The sequence below is a fragment of the Neoarius graeffei genome, chromosome 5 (genome assembly GCF_027579695.1).
Source record: "Neoarius graeffei isolate fNeoGra1 chromosome 5, fNeoGra1.pri, whole genome shotgun sequence".
In the NCBI taxonomy this organism is placed as follows: Eukaryota; Metazoa; Chordata; class Actinopteri; order Siluriformes; family Ariidae; genus Neoarius; species Neoarius graeffei.
Genome location: NC_083573.1, coordinates 7,383,269 through 7,409,443, shown reverse-complemented (window position 1 = coordinate 7,409,443; position 26,175 = coordinate 7,383,269). Strand labels below are relative to the sequence as shown.

Sequence of the window (26,175 nt, the reverse complement as noted above, 5' to 3'; positions counted from 1 at the left end):
TGCGAGAGCGCACTCCTTTCTGTTTGCCTGTGTAATGTTTGCAGATTGAACTCTTTCCACAACAGGAAGGCTCTGAGGAACTCGCGCCTGCTCAGTCAGAAGGACCATCTGCACCTCTGCATCATGTGCCTCCGGGCCATCATGAACTATCAGGTTCCACCCAACACACACACACACACACACACACACACACACACACGGATGTGCACATGCACACACAGCTTCACTCCTGCTGTGACCTTAAGTAATTGTCTTGTGTCATTTTGTTTCTCAGTCAGGGTTTAATCAGGTCATGAGCCACCCGAACTGTGTCAATGAGATCACACTGAGCCTCAACACCAATAATGCCAGGTAACATGGCATGGGTTGCTATTTTTCAAGGTGTGTGTGTGTGTGAGAACTAGATATGATTTTGGCCTGTATTCAGAGGAAAGAAGGATGGGAAAGGAACAAAGAAATATAGCCAAAGGAAGGAAGAAAATTAGATAAACTGATGGATGGAAGAAAGGAAAGATGGAAGGGAAGAAAACAATGGAAATTGCCAAAGGAATCAAAGAATAATAGCCAAAGGAAAGAAAGATGGATGGGAAGGGAACAATGAAAAAATAGCCAATGCCAAAGCTGGAAGCATGGGAAGGAAACAACAAGGAATAGAGAAAGGAAAGATGGAAGGATGGGAAGGGAATAACCAAAATTGTGGAAGGAAAGTTGGAAGGCTAGGAAGGGGACAATGAGAAATAGAGGAAGGAGAGATGGAAGGATGGGAGGGGAACATTGAGGAAGGAAAGATGGAAGGATGGGAAGGAAAGATACTGTAGAAGGATGGGAAGGGAATATGTCTGTGAAGGTTCCCCATCATCCAGGTCATAGTAAACCGTGGTTGGTAAAGAAGGCAACTGGACTTGCTTGAAATTCTTGAAGATGTTTCACCTCTCATCCAAAAGGCTTCTTCACTTCACTTCTTCAGAACTGAAGAAGTCTTTTGGATGAGAGGTGAAACATCTTCAAGAATTTCAAGCAAGTCCAGTTGCCTTCTTTACCAACCACGATGGGAAGTGAAATGGCAGAAGGAAAGGTTGAACAATGGTAAGGGAACAACAAGGAATAGAGAAAGGAAAGATGGAAGGATCAGAAGTGAAAAATGAAAAACAGCAGAAGGAAGGATGGGAAGGGAATAAAGAGAACTAGTGGAAGGAAGCATGGGAAGAGAACAACAAAGAATAGCGGAAGGAAAGATGGAAGGATGGGAAGGGACCAATGAGAAATGGTGGAAGGAAAGACAGAACAATGGGAAGTGAACAACAAGAAATAGTAGAAGGAAAGATGGAAGGATGGGAAGGGAACAATGAGAAACTGGAAAGAAAGATGAAAGGATAGGAAGGGAACAATGAGAAATAGTCAGGAAGGATGGGAAGGAAACTGAGAAATAGCAGAAGAAAAGAGAAGGATGGGAAGGGACCAACGAGGAATGGTGGAAGGCAGGATGGGAAGGGAACAAAGAGAAAGAGGAAGGAAAGATGGGAAGGGAACAAAGAGAGAGTGGATGGGGATGGAACAATGAGGGGGGAAAAGGAAGGCAAGATAGAAGGATGGGAATGGAATAATGAGAGTCTAAAGGAAGATGGAAGGATGGGAAGGGAGCAACAAAGAACAGAGGAAGGAAAGATGGAAGGATCAGAAAGGAACCACAAGGAATAGAGAAATGGCAGAAGGAAGGATGGGAAGGGAACAATGAGAAAGTGGAAGGATGGGAAGAATTAAAAAAATAAATAAATAAAACAGCCTAGTTCTTGTGCGTGTTTTGTAGAACTAAAGCCTTGGTCCTGGAGCTGTTGGCTGCTGTGTGTTTTGTCCGAGGAGGTCACGACATCATCCTCTCAGCTTTCAACAACTTTAAAGAGGTCAGAAACATCACCTGTGTTCCATCTGAGTTATGGCGTATCACAAATAAACCACTTGGGGGCATGCGGTTACAAATCACTGATCCTAGAGACTCCTTCTAAAAATGCGAAATACGATAAATTATTTATCAAAGCTACAAGAGAGGTATGAGTTCATGACCTCGATTTTAGTATCTTGTGCGCTTGGCTAACGGTCGAAGTATAACGTAAAATCCAGTAAATACAGTCGTAAATGCTGGATCAAGTGCTATTCGAAATGCTAGTCGGAAAAAAACAGTCTCTGGTGCTTCTGCTCAAGAAAAATGTGGTGGTGATGAAAAGCTACATGATGGTTTGAATAATCAGAACTCTAGCCACTTTATCCTGTTCTACAGGGTTGCAGGCAAGCTGGAGCCTATCCCAGCTGACTACGGGCGAAAGGCGGGGTACACCCTGGACAAGTCGCCAGGTCATCACAGGGCTGACACATAGACACAGACAACCATTCACACTCACATTCACACCTACGGTCAATTTAGAGTCACCAGTTAACCTAACCTGAATGTCTTTGGACTGTGGGGGAAACCGGAGCACCCGGAGGAAACCCACGCGGACACGAGGAGAACATGCAAACTCCGCACAGAAAGGCCCTCGCCGGCCACGGGGCTCGAACACGGACCTTCTTGCTGTGAGGTGGCAGCGCTAACCACTACACCACCATGCCGCCTTGGACCAACTCTGATTACGTATTATTGCTTACGATATTTACGTCAGTTCTTGTAAATGGTGAGTATCGTAATACTGTGTGTGTGTGTGTGTGTCATCAAAGCTGGTTTTAAAGGCTTGTAATGTGATCAGGTCAACAATGCATCTAATGAATCAAATATTTAGACACTACGATCTAATTAAGAATGCATAAAGCAGAATGAAAGATCACACAGGCATACATCCTGGCACGGTGTCCTTTACACACACACACACACACACACACACACACACAGTTAATACTAATCAACAGTCAACGTTTTCATTTGATTATGATGCATCGCTGTCCAGCTGTTAAGCAAGGAAGGGATAAAGAATTAGTGCGTGTGTGTGTGTGTGTGTGGGAGGGAGTTCAGGTGTCGTATAGTGATGGTGGTGACAGAATGTAGGTATTGTTTGGATAGAGAGCAGTAGGCCAACTTCTGCATTATTCAGGAGCCTCTCACACACCACAGAAATACACACTACAAGTGGCATAATCCGCCATTTGGGGGGGGGGGGATCACTCGTTTCTATCCTGTGAGCTAAATTTATTGTTATTAAAGGGATCCTCCAGCAGATTTACTCTTAAACTTAGATTAAGTAAAAGTATTTCTAGATTTTAACAGTCAAACCTTCATTCATTCTCAGAGACCAAATAGTGTTCGAGAAAAAATTTTTTTTTTTAAATGCCAGATGGTCCTCCTGCGGAAGTGACGTATGCGATGACGTGGTGTAGTGGAAGCTTGGAGCAACTCGGCTGTTTTATATCCTCTGCTTACATCGTGGTTTTGCTAGTTTTACAAGCATTTTACCAAATTTATAGGTTTTTAAAGAAGTCAATTATGCCTCCTTGTGCAGCATATAAATGGCAAAAATAATGCTAAAAAGAAGGACGATAAAAGAAGATATCTTTTCACCGTTTACCTGGCCAGAATCATCTGACTAGTCACAAGAAATGGATTCATGCCATCGGAAGACCTCAAAACAATCTGCCTGCGGTGCCCAATTTCTGCTCCGAACACTTTGAATCATCCTGTTTTGACAAATCGACGAAATTAAAAGCAAGATTAATGGGGGCTTCCAAAATGAAAAGAAAGACAAGACGATGCCGTGCCAACAATATTTGCCCATCATTCAGCTCCAAAAGTCCGCTGATGCAGTGTTGAGCGGCAACAGAGATGACACCACCACTTGGGAGATTAGTTTGAACTTTGTTCTACCATGGTTCTTTGTACTATACAGGGACGGATCCTGCCCAAGAATCTTACAGATGCAGATTTGCAGAAATATTTTCATTAATTTTACCAGATCGTTATGGATTTTCACAGGGGCGTAGAGCTCTTTCCAAAGAGGGCAGCCACGGCCCGCTACGACCGTGGCTCAGCCCGGTCTGTTGGTCGAGCGTAGCCCGTGTAGCCGGCTAGCGGTAAATTAAACAAATGCCCTATGACCGATGCGCGTATATTTCTGTACACGCATTGGTCTGGATCCATCCCTGGTATATTATCAGTGTCTTACCTGGTGAATTGTAATTGGTATTCCCGATGCATTGAGGCTCTTCAGCGTATACTGGAAGAAAATACAGGTAACAAAGAAAACACCAACGTTAAAGAACAATCGCCGATGGATCATTTGATTGAGCTTTGGTCTACTACACTCCAGATAAGGGAATTACTCAGTGTTTTGCATGAAACTCACTTGTTTGAAATTTCCGAACTTTTATTTCATGGTAGTTTCATTTTCATTTATGTGCGAGGAATGTGAATTGACCTGAAAGAGCAATATTGCTGCTGTGCAAACAGCTGAACCGGTCAGTGTTGAAATCCAGACAGAGACCGTTGTCATCGAAGACAAGATTATCCAGTTTTCTTTGTTGGGAAATGAAAGCGTCTCATTAGATGATTCGTTGGAACTCTACGAGCAAAACCACAATGGAAGTAGAGGATATAAACAGCCGAGTTCCTCTAAGCTTCCACTACGCCACATCATCGCATACGTCACTTCCGCGGGAGGCCCGTCTGGTACTTTTAACAAAAATTACTTTTTCTAGAACACCATTTGGTCTCTGAAAATGAATGTTTGGGTGGTGAAATCTACAAATACTTAATGTAAGTTAAAGAGTAAATCCACTGGAGGATCCCTTTAAAGTTGCATGTGGTAAGTTTTTTTTTTTTTTTTTTTTTTTCTTCTTCTCTCCCCAAGATTAGGTCTCCTCGAACAGCTTAGAATGTGGATTCAATATTTGAATGTTTTTATTTTTACACAACTTCAAGAAGCTCCGCCCCCAGGATCATCTATCAAAACGACTGACAGGAGGTCTACTCAGACACACCCAAGCATCCTGACCTGGAATTCAGCATTCCCGAAGGGTTTCCTCCTGCATTAGTGCTGACACCATGGCTTAAACAATTATTTTTCATCGTGTTTTTGTACAAGTCAGAATTAAATAATAATAATCAACTATTGCACCTTTTAAAAGGGCCCTGGCAAGAATCCAGTGTGGTGTTTGTTTTTGTTTACATATGGGCCATTGTTTTGAAAGCACATGACCGCTAGCTGCTAACTCCTTACTGATCCCTTCAAAACCCATCTCGAACTTTTTCTTCATCTGTGTGTCATACGTGGAAGCCTTGAACAAAATATATCTTTTCTTTCCTTCGCGGACGCCTGAGAGACGGCTGAGGCCGGTTCGTGTCCATTACAACGGAATAACCATACGGAAATGGAACGCGATAATTTAAAAATATGGATGTGAACTTTGAAAAAATATGTCTTCAATTTCACATTACGCTTTAAAATCTCTGGCCGAGGATGTCACCAAATTGTTTGTTGCGGATTGCGTTTGGAACATCGCCAGCATTGAAAATGATGACAAACTGAATCTGCAAAAACACGGACGTCTCTGTGTGTCTCTTTTGTTTGCGCGACAGTGAACTCCAAATATTCAGCACAGTTTTGAGCAACAAGAGCAGACAATAACAACAAGCTAGACAAGGGACAATACCAAGTACTGTTAGCAACAAGCTAGCTGAAGGACAATACCGAGTGCTCTTAGCAACAAGCTAGCTGTAGGACAATACCGAGTGCTCTTAGCAACAAGCTAGTTGAAGGACAATACCGAGTGCTCTTAGCAACAAGCTAGTTGAAGGACAATACCGAGTGCTCTTACCAACAAGCTAGGCGAAGGACAAGACCAAATGCTCTGAGCAGTCAGCGAGCCAAGGGACAATATCGAGTGCTCTTAGCAACAAGCTAGGTGAAGGACAAGACCAAATGCTCTGAGCAGTCAGCGAGCCAAGGGACAATATTGAGTGCTCTTGGTAACAAGCGAGCCAAGGGACAATATTGAGTGCTTTTAGCAACAAGTGAGCCAAGGGACAATACCGAGTGCTCTTAGCAACAAGCGAACCAAGGGACAATACCAAGTGCTCTTAGCAACAAGCGAGCCAAGGGACAATATTGAGTGCTTTTAGCAACAAGCGAGCCAAGGGACAATACCGAGTGCTCTTAGCAACAAGCGAGCCAAGGGACAATACCGAGTGCTCTTAGCAACAAGCGAGCCAAGGGACAATATTGAGTGCTCTTGGCAACAAGCAAGCCAAGGGACAATACCGAGTGCTCTTAGCAACAAGCTAGCCAAGGGACAATATTGAGTGCTTTTAGCAGCAAGTGAGCCAAGGGACAATACCGAGTGCTCTTAGCAACAAGCTAGCCAAGGGACAATATTGAGTGCTTTTAGCAACAAGTGAGCCAAGGGACAATACCGAGTGCTTTTAGCAACAAGTGAGCCAAGGGACAGTACCGAGTGCTCTTAGCAACAAGCGAGCCAAGGGACAATACCGAGTGCTCTTAGCAACAAGCGAGTCAAGGGACAATACAGAGTGCTCTTAGCAACAAGCGAGCCAAGGGACAATACCGAGTGCTCTTAGCAACAAGCGAGCCAAGGGACAATATTGAGTGCTCTTGGCAACAAGCGAGCCAAGGGACAATACCGAGTGCTCTTGGCAACAAGCGAGCCAAGGGACAATACCGAGTGCTCTTAGCAACAAGTGAGCCAAGGGACAATATTGAGTGCTCTTGGCAACAAGCGAGCCAAGGGACAATACCGAGTGCTCTTAGCAACAAGCGAACCAAGGGACAATATTGAGTGCTCTTAGCAACAAGTGAGCCAAGGGACAATACCAAGTGCTCTTAGCAACAAGTTAGCCAAGGGATAATACAGAGTGCTCTTAGCAACAAGCAAGCTAAAGGACCATACCGAGTGTTCTTAGCAACAAGCGAGCCAAGGGACAATACCAAGTGCACTTAGCAACAAGCGAGCCAAGGGATAATACCGAGTGCTCTTAGCAACAAGCGAGCCAAGGGATAATACCGAGTGCTCTTAGCAACAAGCAAGCTAAAGGACAATACCGAGTGCTCTTAGCAACAAGCAAGCTAAAGGACAATACCGAGTGCTCTTAGCAATAAGCTAGCCAAGGGACAATACAGAGTGCTCTTAGGAATAAGCGAGCCAACAGTACTGCTATAAACTCATGTAAAAATACCAAAGAGGAGCTTTAAACTGTTCAGTCTGAGGAACCGTGATTTACACCTTATATTTTTATTTATATTCATACTGGTTCTAAAGACAGACTCTGGGGAACTCCAGGGCTCTGTAAAGCATAGCCAGGGGGTTCATGACTTTTTAAAAAACACTGCTGTAAATCACATTATTGCATTATCAAAGTTATTATATTAGGGATCCAAGCATCAAAGTCATCTCAGACTGAATGTGTTCCATCAGTGGCAATGTCAGTAAAAGAATAGAAAGTTACTGTATATGGCTCAAAAAAAATAATAGTAATAATCATCGAAGAATCTTAATTTTTATGCAATAAATGAAAGGAATTTGTTTCACAGTTTAAGAGGTCCCTGTCAACAAAACATTTGACACCCACTATGTTGCACGATGGAGAAGATATCAAAATAGACACTGCCCTCTTGTGTACATGTGTGGTAGTGCAAAAGAAACACACTTGTAAACATGGAATTGTGAGATTGCAAAAGTTTTATTTGTATCTCGTACTGACGACAGTCAGTAGCCATAATAACTGTGTTAGCTCATCTGTCCATAAGGCCAATGAACTGTTGCCATGGCTTGGCGTCCGTCATCCACAATTCAGTAAAATCGTATCTCCTTCGTCAGTTCTGCACAGATTTCCGTTACGATTGTTTTGTTTGAAAGAACTCATCACTCCGCACAAAACTTTGGCTGTTGTTTTGTCAAATTTTTTGCTAATGAGTGACAAATTAGGCCAAATTAACGAATTTTCCAGGCCTCTCATGAGAATTGTATCTCTTCTTGCAGTTCTTACTCAATTTCAGTTCTGATAGATGTTTTTGGTAGATCTTCCCTCGAGGAACAAAACTTGGTCATTTGTTTGTTGATTTTCCTGTTGCAAACAATTTAGACTGAAGAAGAATGGGTGCAAGGCAGCGATGACTGAAAGTAAATGTGAAGGACAGTGGCAGATTAGTGTGGATCTGGAAAACTTTATGGTGTTTCCTCAAATAAGGACAACGAAAAGACCGAATATTGTTCTCCGGAATGAAGAACAGAAGATTAGGATTGTTAAGGAACTAAGTGAGTTGGGAAGACGACATCAAAGATGCTGAAGACCGGAAGGAAAGAAGATGGAGAGAATTGATTGAGAACCATGAAGGGTGCAGGTTGGAAGGTAGAATACCATCGTATTGCAGTTGATGCAAGGGAAAAAGCTTTAGTTAATCTTTTTATTTTATTTTAGATACCGCTTTTGTTTTAGTCCTACCGAGACCAGAAAGTTGATCACAGATGTGCAAGGTGAAATCGAAAAGACGTCGTTATGGTTGAAAAGATATGACCAAGTATAGTGGGAGAGTTGGGTGAAAGTAGTGAACACCAATGCATGACACCTCCTGATGGAGGGGCCCTGCTGTACCAGTGCTATCATTCAAGGACAAGGGGCCAAAACTGGCTGGTACGGTATCCTCCTGATGTCATCGCTAGTCGGATCCAGGAATGGAGCGGTTAGCTATGAAGCATCTCCTGTAGGTGTTTGTGATCTCCAGTTAAATTGTGTCTCCTCCCTCAGTTCTCAATGGATTTCAGTTTTGATTGTTTTATTTGAAAGAACTCGACCTTCTGCACAACACTTGGTCATTGTATCGTCAATTTTTTTTTTTGCGAACAAATTCATAATTAGGTCAACTTCTGTTCAATTTTCTTCTCACTAGAATTGTATCTCCTCTCATTTATCATGCAAATTCAGTTCTGATCAATGTTTTGGGTCAATCTTCTGTCGGGGAACAAAATTTAGTCCTTTGTTGATTTTCCTGTTGGAAACAATTTGTTGTGGAGGTTGCTCCTCTCTCACATGGTCACCTTTCAGTTCTGTTTGATGGTTTGGTCATCATGGTTGTTTTGATGGCACGCCAGATGAGCGACTACGTCCCTGATGTTCTGGTTGTGTCGTAAAAGTGACATTGTGTCCGGTGTGTATGTTACAATTTAAACATCCTGTGCTTAGTTGTCGTTTTATGAGTGCACACTTGATGACCTGTATCTTATCTCAAGTCAAGTCAAGTTTATTTGTATAACGCTTTTAACAATAAACATTGTCGCAAAGCGGCTTTACAGAATTTTAACGACTTAAAACATGAGCTAAATTTATCCCTAATCTATCCCTAATTTATCTGTTGCTATGCACAACTTAATAAAGTGACCGAAGGTGTTACATCAGAAACAAGTGTTGCCAGGCAAAACAAACCTCGCCCGGGAGCACGAATGATGAATATGAAGGAAGATATCGCAAAAAAATAGGTACGGTACCCTATGGGCATATGTAGCTACTGCTTATAAATAAAACTGTTTTCTGATCCCATGTCCATACAGTAAATATAGCATATATATATTTACTCGATGAGGCAGGAGCCGGCAGCACGGTGGTGTAGTGGTTAGCGCTGTCGCCTCACAGCAAGAAGGTCCTGGGTTCGAGCCCCGGGGCCGGCGAGGGCCTTTCTGTGTGGAGTTTGCATGTTCTCCCCGTGTCCGCGTGGGTTTCCTCCGGGTGCTCCGGTTTCCCCCACAGTCCAAAGACATGCAGGTTAGGTTAACTGGTGACTCTAAATTGACCGTAGGTGTGAATGTGAGTGTGAATGGTTGTCTGTGTCTATGTGTCAGCCCTGTGATGACCTGGCGACTTGTCCAGGGTGTACCCCGCCTTTCGCCCGTAGTCAGCTGGGATAGGCTCCAGCTTGCCTGCGACCCTGTAGAAGGATAAAGCGGCTAGAGATAATGAGATGAGATGAGGCAGGAGCCACAAAAATGAAGTGTAATCCAAAAATGAACAATTTAAAAATCACAGAAGTAAAAGATACCAAGTGTCTGTATTTTTATATTATTCTACTCTTACCTCTTAGTTTTCAAAACTGAAACCTCCGAACTGAGGTTGACGTACACACATTGTCGCCATGACCCAAACTCTTATTTCCGGAAATGGCCCGGCGCTAGAGCTCAGTGGAACGCACTTTCCCTCTGTAATAAGCATAAACATGTCTGAAAGCGATTTCTTTAATCTAGTCCATTTATTTTGAATGGTGAACTGACTTGTATACACTCACTGGCCATTTTAATTGGAACACATGTATGCGCAGTGTGCGACTGTTGCATTCTTACAGCACAATGACATAGTGGCTCGCACCTCTATATGAGGCAGTAGCCGCAACAAAAACAATTTTGACCTTTTTGGTGACCTTGACTGGATGACCCCCAAAATGTTGGAGGTTCTATTTGAGACCAATGCCCATCTATCCTGAAAGTTTCGTGAAGAATGATCCAGCCATTTTCCTGTAATATCATTTAACAAAGAAACCCGACCGAAAACAATACCTCGCCCCCGGTGGACTCGGCCCCAGGCAAGGTAAGAAAGCGCTTTGTTGTAACAGGAAAATAATCACCAACGTGGTGGTGGTGCAGTGCACCCTGTTGTAACATTCCACCATCTTTTCTTCATCTTGTCCAACAATTTTTCAAACAACCCATTGAAGGTTCCATTCGATGTTGTGGAACGTTCATGAAACAAGCTACCTCCAGTTAACATTCATGTTACAGCAGCTATAAACTGGTATTTCCTCTTTCTTTGCTTTCTAAACCAAGGATGTACAATTGTTACGATGGTAACCATCCGTCTTACTCGCACTCTCCGACTTATTGTACTTGTGTACTCTGAAACATACCTCAGTTGTTAATACATGACAAAATCAGTACACTCCTTGCTGGTTTGATACTTTAATTTGCGATAAATATTGTCTTAAGTCAGCTTTGTGTGTGTGTGTGTAGGTGTGCGGGGAGAAGAGTCGCTTTGAAAAGCTGATGGCCTACTTCTGTAACGAGGACAACAACATCGACTTCATGGTGAGATCTAGTTTTAGAACGATCTTTTGCTCCTTGAACCCGCCTCCAATTCCCATGCAAAGCCACGCCCACAGACTCTAAGGTGGTCAGTGGAGTTCTGTTTCATAGGGGATGGTGTTTGCGCATAATATTGAACGGTCAAGAGTGTCTTTGCTGTCCTTATTTTATTTATTTTTCTTTGTAATGAGTTCTCATGAGTTTTTCAGCTGCTCATCAGTGTTTATCTCGACCGATTAGCGAAGGCGGTTCATCTGAATCATTCCATCACCTAGATCTCTAAGTGCTAAAGACATATATTTACTGAGTTCATGTCATGGCAGCCATTCAGACAGTTCAGGAGCAGCGTTGCTAATCTGTCGTCCAACTTCATTTCCTTTGCAAGTAATAAATTTCACCTTCAAGGGAAAGCACGACCAAGGTTTATTCACTGCGAGGAAAGTTATTTATTTATTTATTTATTTATTTTAAAAAAAGCATTCAATATAATTATTCAAATTGAATTAAAAAATGAATTCAGTGAGCCTACTTGTGAACTCACGATTTAATTTCAGTGGAGGACAGAGAAATGTTTTCCATCATCTCTCCACTAGGTGGCGTGCATGCAGTTCATCAATATTGTCGTGCATTCTGTCGAAAACATGAACTTCAGAGTTCACCTACAGTACGAGTTCACACAGCTGGGGCTGGACAATTACCTGGAGGTGAGAAAACACACACACACACAGTATTGTATTTTGTTTGCAGCAATGCTATAAATTACATTTAAAATGTAAAACACAAACATATACAAGACATCTGGGTGGATTTTCAACTTTTTACTTCACACAATGTTGTTATTCCTTTTCTATTCATTATATTTTTGTTGTTTTTATTTTGTTTTGTGGTTTTATATTATTTATTGTTGTTTCTTTGTTGTTAAATATTTTGTAAAGCAACCACGAGTGTTACAAATGTGCCAGACCAAAAAAGCAATCAAACAAATAAATGTTCAGCCATAAATAAACACTAAATATGATGTGAAAAGTTTAAAAACACACGCAAACTAACATATATAAATAGATCTTTTTGTTCTTGCTTGCTTGTTTCTTTGTGGTACATATTTTGCACAGCAACTCTGAGTCAGAGAAATTTGCCAAAACAAACAAATATGAAGTGACGAGATTAAAAATACAAAAGTAAGTAAATAAATAAACATGCAAATGAATAACCTGATAAAGAAATAATTGTTTGTGATGCATATTTTATAAACTAATCTTGGTTGTTAGAAACGTGTCAAACAAATAAAATAAAAATAAAAAAATATTAAGCAACAAATGAAAAAAAATGAATGTGACGTGAAATACAAGAAAAACACACTAACAAATAAATAGTTAAATCAATCAATTAATAAAAATAAGTGAAGAAACTGAAATAAAATTTTCATCTCATCTCATCATCTCTAGCCGCTTTATCCTGTTCTACAGGGTCGCAGGCAAGCTGGAGCCTATCCCAGCTGACTACGGGCGAAAGGCGGGGTACACCCTGGACAAGTCGCCAGGTCATCACAGGGCTGACACATAGACACAGACAACCATTCACACTCACATTCACACCTACGGTCAATTTAGAGTCACCAGTTAACCTAACCTGCATGTCTTTGGACTGTGGGGGAAACCGGAGCACCCAGAGGAAACCCACGCGGACACGGGGAGAACATGCAAACTCCACACAGAAAGGCCCTCGCCGGCCACGGGGCTCGAACCCGGATCTTCTTGCTGTGAGGTGACAGCGCTAACCACCACACCACCGTACCGCCCGAAATAAAATTAATGAAATAAAATTAAATTAATTGAATAAAAATAAATAAACTTAAATTACAAATCGCAATCATATTTTGTTGCAGTACAAGCTGGAATTAAAATGGATTTTTGGAGGGTTAGCACCATTTGATTTACCCAACATGCCGACCACTTTAAAGGTGCAAATTGTTTTATTGTGTGACAAACAACAATTAAGATGAAAAAACAAAAATCTGGAGTGTGCGTAGGTATTCACCCCCCACCCCCCCAATACTTTGTCGAGCCACCTTTTGCTGCAATTCCAGCTGCAAGTCTCTTGGGGTTTGTCTCTATTAGCTTAGCACATCTAGTCACTGGGATTTCTGCCCATTTCTCAACGCAAAACTGCTCCAACTCCTTCAAGTTAGATGGGTTGCATTGGTGTACAGCAATCTTCAAGTTATGCCACAGATTCTCAATTGGATTGAGGTCTGGGCTTTGATTAGGCCGTTCCAGGACATTTAAATGTTCCCTTTTAAACCACTCCAGTGTAGCTTTAGCAGTATGTTTAGGGTCATTGTGCTGCTGGAACGTGAACCTTCGTCACAGTCTCAAACCTCTGGCCGACTCAAACAGGTTTTCCTCCAGAATTGCCCTGTATTTAGTGCCGTCCATCTTTCCTTCAGTCCTGACCAGCTTTCCTGTCCCTGCAGATGAAAAACATCCTCACAGCATGATGCTGCCACCACCATGCTTCATTGTAGGGATGGTGTTCTCAGGGTGTTGGGTTTGCGCCATACATGGCATTTCCCATGATGGCCAAAAAGATCAATTTTAGTCTCATTTGACCAGAAAATCTTCTTTTGTGTGTTTGGGGAGTCTGCCACATGCTGTTGGGCAAACTCCAAATGCATTTTCTTAAGCAATTACTTTTTTCTGGCCACTCTTCCATAAAGCCCCGCTCTGCGGGGTATACAGCTTAAAGTGGTCCTGTGGACAGATACTCCCATCTCTACTGTGGATCTTTGCAGCTCTTTCAGTGTTATCTTTGGTGTCTTTGTTGCATCTCTGATTAATGCCCTCCTTGCCCGGTCTGTGAGTTTTGGTGGGCGGCCTTCTCTTGTCAGGTTTGTAGTGGTGCCATTTTCTTTCCATTTTGCTATAATGGATGTAATGGTGTTCTGTAGGATATTCAAAGTTTGGGATATTTTTGATAACCCAGCCCTGATTTATACTTCTCCACAACTTTGTCTCTGACCTGTTTGTCTGACCTCCTTGGTTTTCATGTTGCTTGCTTAGTAGTGTTGCAGAGTCAGGGTCCTTCCAGAACAGGTTGATTTATACAGACATCATGTGACACTTTGCACACAGGTGGATCTTAATCTACTAATGTGACTTATGAAGTGACTTGGTTGGACCAGCTCTTATTCAGTGGTTTCATCTGAAAGGGGGTGAATACCTGTGCACATTCCAGATTTCTTTTTTTTCATCTTAATTACCTCACCCGGGACGGAGTCCACTAGGAGGCGAGGTATTATTTTCGGTCTTCTTTCATGCTTGCTTGCTTACTTGGAAAACGGCTAGACCAATCTTCATGAAACTTTCAGGAGAGATGGGCATTGGTCTCAAATAGAACCTCCAACATTTTGGAGGTCATCCGGTTCAGGATTTTGTGGCTACTGCTTCATATAGAGGCAGTTGCTACGATGTCATCATGCTGTAATGGTGATGATACACGGGGCAACTTTTTGGGCAATGTTGCTGGCAACGGGCAACTAGGTGAGACACAGGGCAACTTTTCGGGGCAACTAACAATGGGCAACAACAGTTAGCAACGGCAGTTTACAGTTAGCTAAAAAAAAAATCGATGTCTTAATTTTTGCTGTGACCATTTAATCAAGCTGTCTGTTGTTTTTTAGAGCTTTGGTGAGGTAAATTCCTCCATATAGAATATTAAAATAACAACTTACCGGTGTAAAAACAGATGAGGAGTCTCTCCATCTCTTCACTCCACTGACACTGAGCGGCCGCCATATTTGTTTGAAATTTCTGATCCGAACCTCACTGGAGGTCACATGACTCGATACTCGCGTTCTGATTGGCTTATCTCAAAAAGTTGCCAGAGATTATCAAAACCATTCAGAAAGAAACAATGTTGCCCAATCTCAATAGAAAAGAGTCAAAACGCAATTGCCCAGCAACATTGCTCGGCAACATTGCCCAAAAAGTTGCCCCGTGTATCATCACCATAAGAGTGTAACAACTGTGCAGTACGGTGTGTTCTGATTGGCTGAGAGCAGGACAGTGTGTTCTGATGGGCTGAGAGCAGCAGAGAATCAGAACCATGTTTATTAGCCAAGTATGTTCACACACAAGGTCAGAATCATCTTTTCACGATATCTTCCTTCATAGTCATCGTAGGTGCTACCGGGCGAGGTTTGTTTTGCCTGGTAACGCTGGTTATCGTTTGTGTCACAATAAAACAACAATTTGCACCTTTAAAGTTGTAGGCATGTTGTGTAAATCAAATGGTGCTAACCCTCCAAAAATCCATTTTAATTCCAGCTTGCAATGCGACAAAACAGGACAAACACCAAGGGGGATGAATACTTTTGCGAGACACTGCATACTGTGTGTGTGTGTGTGTGTGTGTGTGTGTTAAGACGTTAAAAATGAGTGAGAGTGAGAGATTACAGGTCCAGGTCCATGCGTATCTGGACAACTTGTTTGATGTTGGAGCCCTGCTGGAGGACACAGAGACCAAAAACACCTTACTGGAGCACCTAGAGGAAGTCCAACAGAACAACGCTGAGGTGCGTGTGTATATGTATGTATATATGTGTGTGTATAATATATATATACACACTACGCTTTTCCCTTATTGTTTATTAGGGATCTAAATCCATATCTGGATGTCTGTAGTTCGGCTTTGTGAGGATGTCTGTAGTCAAAAGCACCCTGCTGTGTGTGTGTGTGTGTTGCAGTTGAGCAGCAGGTTGCAGGAGTGTGAGAATGCAGCAATGGAGAAAGTGTCAGACCTGGAGAGACAGCTCATCCATAGCACTAAGGAAGTGGAACTCCTAAAGGTACGAGTGTGTGAGTAAGGTGGGACGATGCTGTTTTGGTATTAAGTGGCCCAGTGTGTGCAGAAAGAAAACATTCCCCACGGCACTACACCGCCACCACCAGCCTGAACCATCACATAGGGCAAATTCAGACCTGCATATCACAGCAGAAATCAAGACTGTGCATGTGTGTGTGTGTGTACAGGAGAGCCTCCGGGAATCATGCACACAGATCTCCACCCTGCAGCAGCGAGAGCAAGAACGAGAGATGGCCAGAGAGCTGGAGAAGGAGAGCGAGAGGGACCGAGAGCGCTTATCAAGAGCACTCGAGCAAAAGGTCCAATCACTGGTGGAGCAGGGACTCATCCGAATGGAGCGCTCAGAGTCTGGATCTGTGGAACTTAACATCATAGACGAGGCAGGAAACGCACCACTACCCAGCACAGGTGAACGTGTGTGTGTGTGTGTGTGTGTGTGTGTGTGTGTGTGTGTGTGTGTGTGTGTACTTTGTCATTTTCTAAATTTCATTTTTAAAAGGTTAATTTTCCTTTCATCATAGATGAGATTACTGAAGCAAACGTTCCTGAAAGTGCATCCTGTGCACAGTCGCAACCTCCAGCTCCGCCCCCATTGCCAGTCTCCGCCCTGCCCCCACCTCCTCCTCTTCCGCCTCCTCCACCTCTGAACACTTTTAGGACGGGTGAGATTTCCTTCCTCACTGGAGACTTCTGACGATCCTGATACACACGTGTGTGTGTGTGTGTGTGTGTGTGTGTGTGTGTGTTTCCATATATATATATATATATATATATATATATATATATATATATATATATATATATAAATAAAATATCTCATCTCATTATCTCTAGCCGCTCTATCCTGTTCTACAGGGTCGCAGGGAAGCTGGAGTCTATCCCAGCTGACTACGGGCGAAAGGCGGGGTACACCCTGGACAAGTCGCCAGGTCATCACAGGGCTGACACATAGACACAGACAACCATTCACACTCACATTCACACCTACGGTCAATTTAGAGTCACCAGTTAACCTAACCTGCATGTCTTTGGACTGTGGGGGAAACCGGAGGAAACCCACGCGGACACGGGAAGAACATGCAAACTCCACACAGAAAGGCCCTCGCCGGCCACAGGGCTCGAACCCGGACCTTCTTGCTGTGAGGCGACAGCGCTAACCACTACACCACCGTGCCGCCCTATATAAAATATTTATTTATTTACTTACTTATTTGTGTGTGTGTGTTTTATATACTACTGAGGACCAAATGTCCTCACAAGGATAGTAAAATCTGATACTTTCGACCTTGCAGGGACATTTGGATGGTCCCTACAAGGAAATAGCTGTTGTGTTCTTTAAACAAAAATAAAAAAAGGTGTGTTTTATATACTACTGAGGACCAAATGTCTCCACAAGGATAGTAAAATCTGAGAATTTTGACCTTGTGGGGACAGTTGGATGGTCCCCACAAGGAAATAGCTGCTGTTGTGTTTTTTAAACAAAAATTAAAAAAAAAAAGTGTGCGCGTGCACATGCATGTTTTTATATACTTCTGAGGACCAGATGTCCCCACAAGGATAGTAAAATCTGACAATTTCGACCTTATGGGGATGTTTGCCACAAGGAAATAGCTGTTGTGTTTTTTGTTTAAATTTTTTTTTTAAGTGGGTGTATTTATTTTCTACTGAGGACCAAATGTCCCCACAAGGATAGTAAAATCTGAGAATTTTGACCTTGTGGGGACAGTTGGATGGTCCCCACAAAGAAATGGCTGCTGTTGTGTTTTAAAAAAAAAAAAGCGTGTGTTTTTTTCAGGTGTGAAGAATAAGAAGCCGATCCAGACGAAGTATCGCATGCCGATTTTTAACTGGCAGACGTTAAAGGACGAGCAGGTCGCTGGAACCGTCTTCACTGAAATGGATGATGAAAATGTTTTAGCAGTAAGTGGGGAAATTGTTTGTTTGTTTGTTTTCTCCGTATCACACCACTCCGTCATTGATTATTTTCCAATAATAGCACTCCCCCAAGTGATATGTTCCTGATCAAATAAATCTGACAAATCATCTGTCTATCTTGCCTTCCTCATGGTGTCTCACACTCCAGGAATTGGACATGAATGCTTTCGAGGAGCTGTTCAAGACAAAAGCTCAGGCTCCTCCCACCAGCGTCAGCACTCTGAAGATGAAAGTGGCGCAGAAGTCTTCCAGTAAAACCTCTCTGCTGGAGCCGAACCGAGCCAAAAACCTGGCAATCACGCTGCGCAAAGGAGGCATGGACACCAACCAGATCTGTACTGCCATTGAGATGTATGTTTCTCTCTCTCTCACACACACACACACACACACATCTAGTTAGCTCATCTGTCCATAAGGCCAATGAGCTGTTGCCATGGAGTGGCGTCTGTCTGTCCGTCGTCCACTATTGAGTCAAATCGTATCTCCTCTGTCAATTCTCCACAGGTTTCCGTTCCGATTGTTTTATTTGAAAGAAGTCATCACGCCGCACAAAACTTGATTTTTGTTTTGTCAAATTTTTTGCTTACGAGTTACTAATTAGGCCAAATTAACGAATTTTCCAGGCCTCTCACGAGAATTGGATCTCCTCTCTGAGTTCTCATCCGATTTCAGTTCTGGTCGATGTTTTGGGTCGATCTTCACTTGAGGAACAAAACTTAGTCGTTTTTTTTTTTTTCCTGTTGTAAACGGTTTTACAACTTTGTTTATTTTCAGTTAAATCATATCTCCTCCCTCAGTTCTCACTGGATTTCAGTTCTGATTTGTTTCATTTGAAAGAACTAGACCTTCTGCACAACTGCCAATTAGGTCACCTTAACGAGTTTTCGGATTTCTCATTAGAATTGTATCTCCTCTCGTCGTTCTCACATGATTTCAGTTCTGACTGATATTTTTGGTTGATCTTCCCTCGAGGAACAAAACTTTTAGCGTTTGTTTATTTTCAGTTAAATCGTATCTCCTCCCTCAGTTCCCAATGGATTTCAGTTCCGTTTGTTTTACTTGAAAGGACTAGACCTTCTGCACAACACTTGGTCATTGTTTTGTCAATTTCTTTGCTAACAAATTCGTCATTCGGTCAACTTCACACATATTCTTCTGACTAGAATTGTATCTCCTCTCTCATTTATCATGCAAATTCATAAAATCGACTCGTTTTGGGTCGATCTTCCCTCGGGGAACAAAATTTAGTCCTTTTGTTGATTTTCCTGTTGTAAACAGTTTGTCATGGAGATTGCTCCTTTCTCACATCGTCACATTTCAGTTCCGTTTGATGTTGTGGTTGTCACAGTTGTTTTGATGGCAGGTTAGATGAGCTACTGCATCCCTGATGTTCTGGTTCGTTTCGCTTTGGAATATAAAAATGGGGTATTTTTCTGTAATTTTAGTGTAATAAGATGTGATCTCAGTGTATCATCATGAGGACTTTTATTCCTGAAGCAGGAGCACACAGTGTTCACACAGTGATTCGAGCAATATGAGTCCATATACACTCCACAGATCAGAAACTGCAAACTGTCCACGACCCAAAACTCCTCAAGAAGAAGAATGAATACGCAAATTCACATAAACTAATAGATATCTGTTGCGGTCATCTGATGTTGATTTCAGAACTGTGATCCACTTCGGTCAGTCGTGCATTAAAGAACATTTTAACATTTGAATAATATCAAAAATTCATTACAAATGTTGAACAAATAAATAAAGAACAGCACAAGGCAAGAGGAAGAAAAGAGAGCAAATAAAAATGGAAAGAAATCCTTAAAATATTAGAATGATCAAGTAATAAAATGTGATTTAAATATAAAAGTATAACTCAATAAATAAGTGTTTCTATAATACCTTTCTTACATGTATCTCAAAGATAAAAAGTGAATATGTAATAGAAATGAACCAAAAAACAAATAATTCTAAAATAAAAACTGTGACATAATAAGAATAATAATTTTTTTATTGATGTAGCAGTTCTCATACTTTCAAAAAAAAGGAAATATAAAGTGAAGCGAAGAGGCAGAAAAATGTAATAGACTTGAAATAAATTAATTATAATTTAAAAATGATAATGGAGTAAAAACAAAATGGATCAGACCCTTTCACTTACTGTAAAACAATCATTATCATCGTTGTCATTATATTGGACATTGTCATCATCATCATTGTCATTGTCATGATTGTCATCATAATTATCATCATTCTCATCATTTTCATCATGGTCATTATCATGAGTGCCGCTGTTATTGTCAACATTGTCATCATTATTGTGATTGTTGTCGTCATCAACATCATCGTTGTGATAGTCATCAAAGGGATTTACAAAGAAAAAACAGCATACAGGAAGAAGCGGAAAATAGACAAGTCAAGAAGAATTGTAGTCGACCTTCTAAAAATAAAAAAGAGAGGATTTTCTAAAAGTGACGATAAATTAACTGTAAAAATAAATCATACCAAAGATAAAATAGTAATAACATGTTGAGTAAAGCAGGGAACAAATTTCAATTAAATACTAAATGCACAAGAAAATGAAAAATAAAAAAATAATAATTGGGTAGAATAGTGAAAGGATTAAAAATATAATGTCATTGAAAAAATAATCAAAATTATGAAAAAGATGTTGCTGTATTTTGCTGTCTATGCACATTCTCTCTCTCTCTCTCCCTCTCTCTCTCTCTCTCTTGCATGCTGGGAGCGTGTGAGTGAGTGCGTGAGGATTCACGGTGAGAGCACGATTGGGGTTTATCCCTTTCTTTTTTCATACTTTTATTTCTTGCTTTAAGCATGAAAATAACTTTCAGTTTAGCATTAAGAATTTGTGTTAACTGTTTGATTTAATTTTGTTAGTGTAGGAATGGTGTCTCACCCAGTTGGGTGTGGGCCTTCCCTTTCGCTCCGCCACGGAATCAGGTGTGTCCCTGAAGCGGGATTGATTGAGTGTGGAAGATGTGCTGCTCGGGTTTGAAAATATCATTTTGGCGTTTAAGATGAATACGGCAGTAGTGATATTTTTTAAGGAGGAATGTCTGGTGAATCTTCTTGTTGAGACCAAGGTGTGCCTATTACGCCATTAGTTTCACGAACAATTAAAGTCACCATCTCCCTTTTATTCCAAACAGTGACATTGAGCACGAGCTCTCAAGGTTTGGGAAATTCACTAGTGCAATAAAAATGATTCCACTGGGTTGTAAAGGCCAATTTATGCTGACAACCCAGTCCTCGCAGATGGCGTCGCGGATGGCGTCTGCGAAGCCCCCCCCCTTCGCAGACGCTCTGCGCGCACCTCCCAAAAATTGTGACCACCGCAGACAGCGTCACAGACAAGAGGGCTCTGATTGGTCCACTCTACATCCGCTGTACACGCACTTCCGCTTCCCTACTTTCCCGGTTTGGTTTGTTTTCACGACCGGCATTTTTAAAAACACGAGCGAAGATGGAGCAGCACGAAGAGCGGTTGATCGAGGAAGTGAGGAAGTACGTACATCTATACGACTCCAGTTCTGGTCATTATAAGGACAGCGAGGATAAACACTCCACTAACCACACCCACCAACTACTCCTAGCGATTTCGCGACTTCGCGTCCCCTTGCGTTGTGGCAGTGAATAACATCGCGCACACCTATTACTCCCCGCTCAACGATAAATTACAACTGTCTGCCAAAAGCTATCTGCGAAAGCCTTGTCGCAAGAGCATGCAGAGGCCCTTAAGAACGAGGCACTGAAACATGTGCTGTCTTTTCGGCAGCAGGTGTTCATGTTCCTCGAGTCTCCGACATTCGATGTTTCCTTTCGTGTTTTGCACGGAAACAAATCTTACATGCTGTATGCGACTACGGGGAGCATGCGGTGTTTTGAATGTGGCAAAATCTGCCATAAAAAGTTTGCATACCCTCATAAAGCTCAGGCCAAAGAGGGCGATGGGACCAGCGATGGTTTGGTTGTGGTCCAAAATGGAGAAACAAATGGAGATTTCTGACTCGAGCGTCTCGACTGCAGAAGGACCAGCAGGACAAAAAAAAAACAGTGACCGTCACGTTCCAGTGGGAAACAGAGCAGATAAAAACGAAACAGAAACTGTACACACTAACTGAGGCACAGTTAGTGGAGCAGAACCCTGCGGTGGTGAATGATGGGGAAGGCGCTGATCTGAGGGCAGATAGCAGGTCAGAGAGCCTGTTACTGACCTACCCATTACAGACATCACTTTACTGAACACCAGAGAGCTACTGGCAGAAGAAGGGGGTGATGAGGTAACGGGGATGATCTGTCTGGTATCTCCAGCCTGTCTGATCTGGGCTTGCAACCAATGGACGAACTAGTCTTTAGATGATCATTTAGGATCTCTAAATATTAATGGGGCTAGAGATAACAATAAAAGAGCTGTATGAGCTGAATACTTACAAATTAAAAAAGTTGAGGTTATATTCGTGCAAGAGACACATTCTGACAGCACTAATGAGGTGGAGTGGGGTGTTTGGTGGGAAGGGAACCGTTTTTTAGGTCATGGATTGAACACTCGTGCAGGAGTCAAGTCAAGTTTATTTGTATAGCGCTTTTAACAATAGACATTGTCCCAAAGCAGCTTTACAGAATCTGAATGACCCAAGACGAGCCAATTTTATCCCTAATCTATCCCCAATGAGCAAGCCCGTGGCAACGGTGGCAAGGAAAAACTCCCCCAGACAACACGAGGAAGAAACCTCGAGAGGAACCAGACTCAAAAGGGAACCCATCCTCACCTGGACAACAACAGACAACATGACTATAACATTAACAATTTTAGCATGAAGTCAGTTTCGTTGATGTTATAAACTCTTCATTAATGGAAACTTGAGTGCAAAACTGTTCATGACAACTGCAGTCCCGAAGTTACCGTAGCAAGCCAACTGTAGTTCTCAGACATTCGCAAAAAAATATTAATGTCACAGTGATTTCAGTAACTGAGCTTGTAAAGGGGAGGGTTTTAGTTGTTGAAGCCGAAATTCAGAGCACCTTGTTTCTTTTTATAAATGTTTATTGACCTAATAGTGGCCCAGAGCGCTTAAGTGTTTTACAAAAGATAGACAACACCCTGTAACAGTGCAGCAAAGATTGTTTTATGGTAATAGGTGGGGACTGGAACTGCACTGCTGATTTTATTTTAGACAGAAATGGGGAGGAGCCACATCCCCAGTCTAGTCAGCTAGCCTGGGCCCGCCCATCCTAAGTGTGACGCAACACGAGGGCCTGTTGCGAGCTTAGTCTGGCAAGGCAAGCTATCTACAGCTCTTCCAAGCTCCCGAAAAATCAGGAGCCAATCAACTTTGAGCATCTCCAACGGCCCTGGGTAGAGGCGTGTTCAGGGCACTGACGTAGTAGAACTGCGACCGGAAGCCATAGATTGTTTACAGAATCTATGCCGGAAGCGCTTCATTCACTAGAAACATTACGAACATGGAGCAAGTTCTCATTGAAAACGGAGCAAAGAGCAGCCCTGGAGGCATTTATTGAAAGGAAGGACGTTTTCGCCTTGCTCCCGACCGGCTTCGGTAAGAGTTTAATCTACCAGTTAGCCCCGTCGCGTCACATACGTCAGAGGAAAGAGTGATGTGATTGGTTTAAGCTTCGTCACAGCCTTTTCTGGCTTCAACCAGTAGCAAACTGAGGCATTTCAGGGAGGCGGGTCAACCACGGGCTCTGGGAAACGGTTGGGCTTAATATCTTTGCCAGACCAAATGCTCGCAGAGCTTTGAAGTCGCGTTAGCCAGACTACTAGTCAGCTGCTTCACAGCCTCATAAAAAAGGCCAATTTAGGAGATATATGGAGAAGTAGAAATGTAAAATCAAGACAGTATACATGGGTGAAGGTGTCTGCTGCTGTTTTTTTCTGGTGCTAGACTAGACAGGTTATATGTGAGCGGTTCATATAATAATAGAATAACCAATGCTTTTGTATTCCCCAATGGTTTTACTGATCATCACATGATGACTGTTGACATAAGCACGATTAAACTACCACGCCCACAATATTATTGGCATTTTAATGTAAAACTGTTACTCGATACAGTGTTTTGTGAAAAATTTATTTTGGAACCACTGGAAACGGAATAAAAATGAAACTGAGAATCTGAATCAATGGTGGGAGGTGGGGAAAACTCAAACAAGATTTTTTTTTTTTTTTTTTTTTTGCCAGAACTGTACTGCATGTGCGACTGCGAACATAAAAGCAACTGTTCAGAGGTTGGAGAAGGAAATTTTGTACTTTGAAAGCAACTTAGAAAACCAAAATCCTCCAGAGGTGAGCAGGGCACTGCAGGAGAAGAAGCAAGACTTGAGTGTCTTTTTTCGGGAACGGGTGAAGGGGGCTCTGGTTAGAGCCAGAATGATTGCAGTGACAGACATGGACACCCCCAGTGCTTTTTTCAAACTTGAGCAGAAGGTGGCACAACAGAGGCAAATGCTGCATCTTCGTTGACCTGATGCATCCCTGACAATGGACCCAGCTGAAATGAGGAAGCTGGCAGTGGCCTTCTACTCTGAGCTCTACGCAGCTGATAACCATGATGAAGAGAGTACAGCCTAGCTTCTTCAGGGACTACCAGGACTCAGCCCAAGGCAGAGAGAGACCCTGGACACCAACATCACGTTCAGAGAACTTACACAAGCTGTTCAGCAGCGATCAGCAGGACGTGCACCTGGAATAGATGGACTGCCAGCTGAATTCTACCAGCACTTCTGGGGAGTGCTGGGGGAGGAATATCACAATGTGATGAAGGACTGTGTGATGAGGAGGCTACAACCTAGTAGCAGTGCTGTTCTGTCACTGCTCCTGAAGAAAGGAGAACTGGGCTTACTCAAGAACTGGTGGCCTGTTTCCCTTCTCTGCCTGGACTATAAGATTTTAGCAAAGTATCTGGCAAATAGACTGAATAATGGATTTTTTTGGTGTTTGTTTGTTTGTTTGTTTGTTTGTTTGTTTGTTTGTTTGAAGCACTCTGGTTTATAAGGATCAGTCATACTGTGTGCCTGACAGATCTATCATGGACAATTTGTTTTTAATCAGAGACATTATAGACATTGGGATCACAAGAAAATATAATGTGGGTCTTCTGTCACTAGATCAAGAAAAAGCTTTTGATCGGGTAGGACATGACTACTTTTTTAATGTTCTTAAAAGATTTGGGTTTGGGGAAACTTTTATTTCTTGGATCAAGCTCCTGTATGCTGATGCGTCAGTCATGGTTAGACCCCGAAGCCGTTTGTTTTCAGGATAATGGCTGGCTGATGAAATTATTGGCTGGCTAGCTGACTCAGCCAAAACCTTAATGGCTGCTGCAGCCACCAAAATGTTTATGGCTACAAATGGCTGATACTGGACGTCACTGTGTGGCATATATCCGGGCGAACGGATCAAACAAATGGGGGGAATAAATAGCAAATTACCACAGGTCCCCTGGTCTCTTACTTCATTGTAAATATAAATCTAGCAAGATTGTAGTTCAATGCTAATAATAAGCTAATCTGGATTGTTCGAGGAAGGCATCTAGCTATCTACTCTCACTAGCAATGACCAGTGAAGGACTGGCAGCTATCTTACTATGATGAAAGTAGAGTGGTGGAGTACTTTTTTTTTATCAATCTCGAAGTATGTGAAACAAACAAACAAACAAAAAATCCCTTTACACTTTCCCTCAGCAGCGGCAAAGAATGCAGCCATCTCATCGATATCGGAGTCGATTGATGCTCTGGGTGGGTTCCCGGGTTCCCCAGTGTATCGTGGTAACGGTGTGAGGGGCGGGAAGCCAGACAGGTAGTCACAACGGCAAGCTTGTGGTGGCTCTCTGTGCTGTGATATCAGTTCTAAATCTCTACAGTGTATGCCTATACGTCTCTATTGTGTTACTACTAGTGTGTACAGTTGATCATGTTTGTGTCACTTTTCTTGTAGCTCATGATGTGGATAAACCCATTATTTGATGCACACAATTCTTAGTGGCTCAGCCAAATTTTATTAGATAGCGGCTCAAATTGGCTTACAAAATTATTGGCTGGCGGCGGCTCAAATTCTAAATGGCGGTTTTAGCGGCGCCTGGCGGCGGCTTCAGGGTCTAGTCATGGTGACGGTGGGAGGTGGACTAAGCTGTCTGGTTCCAGTACAGAGGGGTATCAGACAGGGCTGTTAGCTCTCTGGACAGCTATTTGGTCTCACTATTGAAACTCTCCTCAGCAGACTGAGAAGAGAACTCAGTGGTTTTGGCATTCCTGGTGACCCCACAGGAGAAAAATGTATAT

General features: G+C 42.4%; 1 protein-coding gene across 3 annotated transcripts in view; it reads left to right on the top strand.

Annotated features, from left to right (window-relative positions):
* The window catches only part of fmnl1b (formin-like 1b), a 108,315-nt gene that overhangs the window by 35,396 nt on the left and 46,744 nt on the right, over positions 1 to 26,175 (top strand). For 2 of the 3 annotated variants that reach the window (XM_060920381.1, XM_060920379.1), the window contains 11 exons: positions 45 to 153; positions 275 to 351; positions 1,808 to 1,901; positions 10,987 to 11,061; positions 11,652 to 11,762; positions 15,482 to 15,631; positions 15,803 to 15,904; positions 16,089 to 16,329; positions 16,443 to 16,583; positions 17,717 to 17,841; positions 18,005 to 18,207. In XM_060920381.1, coding sequence (XP_060776364.1) covers positions 45 to 153; positions 275 to 351; positions 1,808 to 1,901; positions 10,987 to 11,061; positions 11,652 to 11,762; positions 15,482 to 15,631; positions 15,803 to 15,904; positions 16,089 to 16,329; positions 16,443 to 16,583; positions 17,717 to 17,841; positions 18,005 to 18,207 — 1,428 coding nt within the window. The remainder of the gene's footprint in view (positions 1 to 44; positions 154 to 274; positions 352 to 1,807; positions 1,902 to 10,986; positions 11,062 to 11,651; positions 11,763 to 15,481; positions 15,632 to 15,802; positions 15,905 to 16,088; positions 16,330 to 16,442; positions 16,584 to 17,716; positions 17,842 to 18,004; positions 18,208 to 26,175) is intronic. The other variant, XM_060920380.1, reaches the window with a different exon arrangement.